The sequence below is a fragment of the Crinia signifera genome, chromosome 4 (genome assembly GCF_055691185.1).
Source record: "Crinia signifera chromosome 4, ASM5569118v1, whole genome shotgun sequence".
Classification (NCBI taxonomy): Eukaryota; Metazoa; Chordata; class Amphibia; order Anura; family Myobatrachidae; genus Crinia; species Crinia signifera.
The window spans coordinates 228937356-228946506 of NC_139220.1; the positions used below are offsets into that span (position 1 = coordinate 228937356).

General features: G+C 43.3%; 1 protein-coding gene across 1 annotated transcript; it reads left to right on the top strand.

The window, feature by feature from the left end:
• Positions 1-322: 322 nt before the first annotated feature.
• Positions 323-6208, top strand: LOC146075067 (uncharacterized). Its single transcript, XM_083183917.1, has 2 exons — positions 323-870; positions 4429-6208. Exon 2 carries the CDS (start codon positions 4448-4450, stop codon positions 5837-5839), a length of 1392 nt encoding a protein of 463 aa, XP_083040043.1. The 5' UTR covers positions 323-870; positions 4429-4447; the 3' UTR covers positions 5840-6208.
• Positions 6209-9151: the final 2943 nt, after the last annotated feature.

The window sequence follows — 9151 nt, forward strand, 5'->3', positions numbered from 1 at the left end:
ACAGAAGCCATGCTAACCTTTGCTATTGCTGGATGACTACTTAAAACATTATTTGAGGACCTACAGTATCATACTTTACACTACGGATTTTGTCCTTACTTTACGGACAGAGTTCTTTTCTTTTATTCGCAGCCGCAGTGACGTACTGGATGGTCATGAACTGTATTTGATTGGTGCAGAAGCCATGCTAACCATCTGCCAGCAGTAAAATCACAGGCAATAGTGGCCTAGCGGGTAGAGGCACGGCTTCACTATCTCAGTATCAGTAGTTCGATCCTCAGTTGGTTACATTATATTTTTATTTTTTAAACGTTCTTTTTTTTTTTTTAAACTAATACAGTTACAGTAGTTGGTGCTTATCAAAATCTTTCGGACTTTTCCACAAACAAAAACGATAGTTAATACCCATACTGTACATACTGTACTGCGCTACAGAGAACGTTTTTTTTCAGCAACAATAGATTTCTCCAAACTCAGACACAGACCGACACCTCAGACAATAAGATGTTGATTGCAGTCATATGTTAATTTCAGTCTGCCTTTTTGTTTCGCTGGTAATTGTACATAATTCAAATGCACCTATCAGCTTCATGAAGGATTTCCTTTGTCTCTGCCAGCATAAATTCAGCTACAGTACATTAAAATTGTCAAACAATCCAGTTTGTTTTTCTGCATCTAAACCGTGTAGAATTGCTACGGATCGTCTCTTCATCTCTTGCCTGTATACAAGCACGAGATTCTACCTGTACACCTGGACTATTCATTCTGCTGAATCCAAAGTCAAGTTGTTGCTGCTTTCGTGTTTCTACCGTTTTACCATCATACTGCCTTCCTTCCGCAAGAACACTACTGTATCTTCTCGCTGGAGCAGTAAGTACACTATACAGTAGTACAGTCATTTGTACATTTCACTGATTGCTGCATTACAGTATACAGTAAGCAGCACTACAAAACGGTCCCTGCGCGGAAGCGCTCGGTTCCCACCCTTCCCTGAATGAAGATGTTTCCCTTCTTTCCCTACTGTTCAAATGCACCCGGTGCAGAATACTGTATACTGTACAAGTGCCATTGAGAATATTGTACAATGTGTTAAAATTGCCTGGTGTGTATGGGCCGCAAATCCCCGACTAGCGATGACAGTACTCTATTAGGGTGGGCTACTGTAGGCTGCTAAATACTAGTTCTCTTCGTAATACCATTGGTGTAATACCGTAAAACACGTATTTTTTCCTCAAACGAGGGGACCGGTGTTTTTCTCATGTTTACAGACTGTTTCGCAGAGTCAGTCAGTAATAGGAGCACATGTGATACAGTATCGTGATTTTCAGCCATGTTGGGAATCGAGATGGCTGCACAGTGCAGTAGAGATAGCGCCATGTGGAATATTGTACAATGTGTTAAAATTGCCTAGTGTGTATGGGACGCAGATCCCCCGCTACATTTGCGAGGGCAGGATCAACTTTCCCTCCCCCTTACTGCACTTCTGCTTCAGGTACTGTACCATACAGTAAGTACCATAATGAACAGTGCATGATTCTCTTGAGGATCATACAGTACACACTAAACGTTTTTCATCTGAAAATTGCCTGGTGTGTATGGTCCAGAGTTCCCCGACTAGCGATGAGAATACTTTATTAGGCTACTGCAGGCTGCCGCTATGGGTATTGTCCGTATAATGTGTAATAAATCCTGGATTGGGGTATTGTCAGTAATATTGTTGTAATACCGTAAATAACGGATCATTTGGCATTTTTTCCCCGCATACTGTACTTGTAATTGAAGTAGTCACAGCAATAGGATCACGTGGTGTCGTGATTTTCCGCCATTTTAGGGATCAACATGGATGCCACATACAGTACAGTGCAGTGCAGTAGAGATACTGTAGCGCCATTTAGAATATTGTACGTGTTAAAATTGCCTGGTGTGTATAGGCCGCAGATCCCCGACTAGCGATGACAATACTCTATTAGGGTGGGCTACTACTGGCAGGCTGCTACTATGGGTATTCTCGTATAATCTGTGCAACTGTAAATACTGTTGGTGTAATACTGTAAATACTGTATACTGTAGTAACGTATTTTTTCGCAGTTTGGGGATTTTTGCGCATATTAATAGACTATTTCGCAGACTCAGTCATACTGTTTGTGTAAAAAATCCCCTAGCTGTGTACAAAATCCCCTAGCTGTGGGTGTTCGTATTGTAATACTGTACAGTAATTACTGTACAGTAATACTAGATTACAGGTACAGTATCCGGAGAACCAGAATACTGTACCAGTTTATTTTTTTATTTTTTTTATTACATTTTTTATTAATTCATTGCATTATTATTATACAGCAGGAACAGCATGTGGTGTCATTGCATTATTATTATTACAGTATACAGAGGGAGCAGCCTGTGGTGTCATGGCATTACTTTTATATTATACAGGGGGAGCAGCCTGTGGTGTCATGGCATTATTATTATACAGAGGGAGCAGCCTGTGGTGTCATGGCATAATGCCATGACACCACAGTCTGCTCCCCCTGTACAATAATAATTATGACACCACAGGTGGCTCCCCCTGTATAATATACAGTAAAATGAATGCCATGACACCACTGGCTGCTCCCTCTGTATAATAATAATAATGCAATGACACCACATGCTGTTCCTGCTGTACTGTATAATAATAATGCAATGACACCACAGGCTACTCCCGCTGTATAATATACAGTAACAATAGTAATACCATGACACAAATTATTATACAGGGGGAGCAGCCTGTGGTGTCATTGCATTATTATTATACAGAGGGAGCAGCCTGTGGTGTAATGGCATTACTTTTATATTATACAGGGGTAGCAGCCTGTGGTGTCATGGCATTATTATTATGCAGAGGGAGCAGCCTGTGGTGTCATGGCATAATGCCATGACACCACAGGCTGCTCCCCCTGTACAATAATAATGACACCACAGGGTGCTCCACCTGTATAATATAAAAGTAATGCCATGACCACAGGCTGCTCCCCCTGTATAATAATTTGTGTCATGGCATTACTATTATTAATAGTAATGCCATGACACAAATTATTATACAGGGGGAGCAGCCTGTGGTGTCATTGCATTATTACAGATACTGTATGTCGTTTTAGATCATGTTAACTTACTACTATCCTGTGTTTTATCCTCGACCAGGCTCCTCCTGTCCTGCTGCGGCTCCACAAATTTCTGTTCCCCTCTCTGCGGCCTCCTGAAGCGTCCCCCACGAGTTGCTCTGCGGGCGGCCCCAGCCTTCCTCCAGTCTCTGAGTGCAGACGCGTGGGTGGGAGGCGTCAACGTCATGACGTCCACACCGCACCCAGCGTCTGCCGACTGCCACTGGGGATAAGAGGGAACAGGCTGCCGGCCGGAGCCCTCCTCCACGTAGCCGTGGAGGCCGGCGGCCATGTTGCTGTGGCCTCAGACATCATTTAAAAAACCACAGTAACATGGCCGCCGGCAGTGAAAAAAAAAAAAAAACGGCAATGCGGCCTCAGAAACGGGCGCGGCGGCGCGGCCCGCAGCACACCTGCCAGAGCGGCCTGGGGGGCAGATGGCATCCTGCCCCCCGGCCCAGCCCGCCCCTGCCTCCACCCCTCCTAGTCTGTCTGTCTAAGCCCCATCTGTTAACGTACTGTACTTTTGTTTATCGCTTCATCCCTTTTATTGAAAAAAAAAGCTCATGTCTATGCAGTACGGTCACATAATTTTCGGTACTTGTGACTTACAGTATCTGGGCAGCCAATGTTGAAATTGTATGCCAGTACCCTAAGCATGCAATTTGATGCGATTTCCCTTGAAATTCCTTTGAAGAGAAAATTGCTGTTGCATTGTATGCTATTGTATTGCATGCGATGCGATTTGATGCGATTTTAATACTGTACTGTACAGTATGTACAGATGTACCCAGATGCCTGTTTCATACAGTATGTGAAATGGCCCCCCAGACCCCATTTTTAATTGTATTCCCACCCTGATGGCTAAATGCCCCCATTGTTAACGCCACCCCACTATCAACGCCAACCCGAAGCGTGGCGAGCGGCGGCGTTACGCGTCCTCCGACCTTTTCATACCCCCACAATCCACGTCGGCGTGGAGTTGATTTTATATAGTGTGGCGAGCGCAAGTGGGGTGGCGTTAACAATGGGGGCATTTAGCCATCAGGGTGGGAATACAATAAAAAATGGGGTCAATTGTATGATTGTATGCGATGCAATTTGACGCGATTTTAGGTGCGATGAAGAAAATCAGGCGCCCAAATAAGTCACAAGTACTGTACCTACTGTAATTTTCACTACTGTAATACCATAATACAATACTGTATGCTACTGTATTGTACTGTAACTAATGTACTGTACTGTACAGTATGTACTGTATTAACTTGAATCTTATTGTTGTGTATTGTAGAGTGCACTGCCTACTGAAGATGGTGAAAACAAAAAAATTCTATTCTGGAGAACCTACACTTGCATGTCCCAAGAGAATGGCTGCATTAGTGCCAAACATTAAAAATAATATCGTTAAGAAGAAAGCAGGAAAAGAAAATATTCCTGTTGTCAAACTACGGAAAAATGCCAAGGCCAAGAACAAGTCTTTGTTCGCGACTATAGGAGAATCTCACGATGACTGTCTGGTGCAAGACATTAACACTGATGCACAGCAAGACATTAACACAGTGACAGATGTGTCAGTTCCCGTAGATAATGACTTGCACCCTTTGGAGCTTCACATTACACCTCTGGAACAAAAATCTCAATCACCGTCCCGTAGGAAACTTAACTTTCTGGATCACAACCCACCACAATGTAGCTGCACAGGGCTGGTGAGAGACATTTTGGGCAAGATGACCCACCTGGAAACCCAAAACAATGGACTGTCTGTACATGTGGATGAACTGAAAGCGGAAATTCATGTACTGATAGGACAAATTAAAGTGCTGTCAGGAGGTCTGATTGACATGCTTGCTCAAGCCAAACAATGGCAAGCTGCTACAGGGCCACCCATTACACCCACAACATCTAATCCAGTACAATCACAATTTGACTGCCCTGATGCATTTGAAACAGAGGATTTTGACTTGGAAATGACCCAACCAACCACATCTTTCCACTTTTCTGATTTGGAGATGACACCAGCTTCATCCAACCGATTGGCCAGCCCTAGCATGGACACAGAAACTGTTTTACCAAATGAATTGGTGAACATGGACACAACACCAGTGTCATCTCACTGGTTGCCTGCCACACATAATGCTTCAGATACACAACAACGTCAGACCAACTTAACAAGTACCCCACTGACATCTCACTGGTTGGCTGACAGACACAATGCACCATCCCAAGCCTCTAACAACATGGACACTGCAATGGTTGCATCATCCCAATTGTCCCCTGGAAATATGATCGTCGCAACCTTACCTCAACATCAAAGAACATCACCTCTACATGAAAGAACACCTAGAATCATACCCAAAGAATTGTGCGCTGTGGGGATTTCCTTGCCTGACATGCCGCTCAAAGTCATCACAGCTGAGGGTGTCAACACTCTCTTTAAAGCAGCGAAGATGGAAATGCACCGTTATGCACAACAGATTTTCCAAGAGCATGTTTCTTTTGACCTGTATAAGAATTGGTGCAATCGGGTCAATTATGATGGGCAACGTAATAAATTTGCAATCCCAGAAAATCTGCGCCTCGATATAGTGACACGGCTCATGGGGAAATTTGAGCTTACAAAGGCTGATTGTACAAAGATAAAGGACACTATAAATGGATTGCTACGGATGCCCAGAGTTACACGCTGGACGTGCTTACTGTAGCACAGCAACTGGAGACGTCTCTTCAAACTGGCATCTACTGTACTCACAGAACAAAGGACTGGCAATGAAATGGAAAAAAAGTACGTTTATGATCTTACTGTACTGTATCTCTCTCCCTCTCTCCCATCCCCTTCCAACATACTGTATCTCTCTCTCCCCCCCCCTGACATCCTTGTGACCATTCAGTACTAACGCTATTCTCTTTTCTTCTCTCCCCATGCCACTCTACAATGAGCAAAATCAAGCGAGTTTGGGACCGAGAACAAAGGACTGGCAATGAAATGGAAAAAAAGTACGTTTATGATCTTACTGTACATTACTGTATCTCTCTCCCTCTCTCCCATCCCCTTCCCCTGCCAACATGTTTCCCCCCCCCCCCCCGAAACCCTTGTGACCATTCAGTACTAATGCTATTCTTTTTTCTTCAACCCTTATCCACCACATGCCACTCTACAATGAGCAAAATCAAGCGAGTTTGGGACCGAGAACAAAGGACTGGCAATGAAATGGAAAAAAAGTACGTTTATGATCTTACTGTACATTACTGTATCTCTCTCCCTCTCTCCCATCCCCTTCCCCTGCCAACATTTCCCCCCCCCCCCCCCGAAACCCTTGTGACCATTCAGTACTAATGCTATTCTTTTTTCTTCAACCCTTATCCACCACATGCCACTCTACAATGAGCAAAATCAAGCGAGTTTGGGACCGAGAACAAAGGACTGGCAATGAAATGGAAAAAAAGTACGTTTATGATCTTACTGTACATTACTGTATCTCTCTCCCTCTCTCCCATCCCCTTCCCCTGCCAACATGTTTCCCCCCCCCCCCCCCCGAAACCCTTGTGACCATTCAGTACTAATGCTATTCTTTTTTCTTCAACCCTTATCCACCACATGCCACTCTACAATGAGCAAAATCAAGCGAGTTTGGGACCGAGAACAAAGGACAGCCACGCCTTGCAAGAAGCTTTGTTGTGACCAACAGTACTTTAAATTATTGTACCTAAAATACTGTATGACTTTGTCCTGTTTAAATTAATGTGCTGTGTTTTTTTTATTTTATTTTTTATTATACTGTATTTGAAGTCCCCACACATGATTCAAATTGTAATGAAACGTACTGACAGTAATGATTGTTATAAATTTTTTATTAAAAAAAAAAAAAAATTATATTAATCTTAATAATAAATTGAAAATGTGATTTATTATCCCCTGCAGCATTTGCACCACTCTTCTTAATTCTTCTGTGAAAATAAACAAACAAACAATGTACAGTTTTAGAACAGAAATACTGTACATGTTGAATACTGTACTTTACAGTACAGTAAGCATTACTATTACTACAGTATACTGTACTGTACTTTACCTCTATCCATGGGCGGATTTGGATGAGGGGTGGAGGCTGCCTCGTCCTCTTGTACCCTTGGCACTGTGGAAAAATGAGAAAATATACTTTAAAAATAAAGTTTTTATTACTGTAGTATTATTATTATTATTACTTGTAATACACTAGTTACTGTATGGTTATTACTGTAAAGTACAGTAAGTGTGCGATATGACGTGCAGCATACTGTATGGCAGCAGCTCAAAAGGGAAGGAGGCTGCTGCCAGGGCAATAAGATGTAATCCCTGGCATCGAGCAATAAATCCCTGGCATCAAGCATGTAACATCTACAGGTAGCAATGAGAATGCACTGTAGGTAAGCCGCAGTTGTGTGGCATAATACTGTACAGTACAGTATGTACTGTAATGGGCATTACGGTGTGTGGCATAATGTGTGTCAAATAATGTGTAAAGGGCAATACAGTATGTGGCCTAATGTGTAATGGCCATTATAGTGTATAGCATTCAGTGTAATGGCCATTACTGTGTGTACCATTATGTGTGATGGGCATCATGGTGTGTGGCATAATGTGTAATGGGCATCACGGTGTGAGGCTTAATGTTGAATGGGCATCACGGTCTGAGGCATAATGTGTAATGTCTGTGTGACATGTAATAGGCATTACGAAGTGTGAGGTGTACCATGTAATGGGCATCACAGTGAAGGCATCACAGTTTGCAGTGCAATGGGCATTACGGTGTGTGGCATAACGTGTAACGGTGTATTGTTGGCTGATTGTATCCTGTGTCTGTTTTTCTTCCCCTATCAGAGCTTGATTATTATACTCATTGTTAGACTATTGTATTACTTGTTATACAGTACCTGTTATTTCCTATTCCTGTAACCCCCTTTTGTCCATTAGGGACTTTAATACATCATTTACGGAGTTTCTATCTCCTTACTTCTACAGTATACTGTGGTCTCGTCTGTTATTCACATATAGCGATAAGGTATATTACGGACACTGTCCTTAAAGGTGTATTCGCAGATTAGAGACAGAGTACTGCGAAGGGATCTATTATTAAGGTATTGGTTCTTTGGTGTATAATACACAATAAAGGTACGCTACGCTGCGCCACGATTTGTTCGCACGTACCTACTGTAGGTATAAAAGGTACGCTGGTTACGGACATACTGTAATACGTAACCTAGGCTTTTCACTTATTGTCCTTTGGTCATAATAAATCAACATTAACAATTGGTGGGGGGGCCTGTAGAATGCCCGCAGGGTACCAGCGTGGGCCAATGGCACGCCAAGAGAAGACACAATTACTGTACAGTAGGAGAGAAAGAAAAAAAAAACACAAACTCAATAAAGAAATGACAGGACTTACTCTCAGACGGAGCGGCTGAGGCGGTGGGGGCTGTTATGGTGCCCTGGTCTGCAATCGGAGTCACTGTGGGAAAATGTCAAAAATGAGAACAAGTGCTGTTTACTGTTAATAAACTTACCGTACTCTTAGTACTGTAAATAGGGCGGGGGTGGCTTTACAAAAAGGCGTGGACTGAATTTTATAAAGTGCTGCGCCCGCCATACTGTACTTTAGAAAATCCACTCTGCTCCACAGTGGATAGGACACATACCGCTGCGCATTCCCTGCTTGCGGCTGCCCTGGATAGTGGTTGTTTCAAAAGGAGGCATTTGCCAGTGCAGTACCGGATGTACACTAGTACTGCCAGTGGCAATTGCCTCCTTTTGTGCATCAGAGGCCTTGGCGCAACGCTCCACCCCCACCCCCCTGACATGGACACAACGCTGACTACGCAGGGCTGCGCTAGGCTGCCATTGGCCCACGCTACCAGCGTGGGCCAATGGCACGCCAAGAGAAGACACAATTACTGTACAGTAGGAGAGAAAGAAAAAAAAAACACAAACTCAATAAAGAAATGACAGGACTTACTCTCAGACGGAGCGGCTGAGGCGGTGG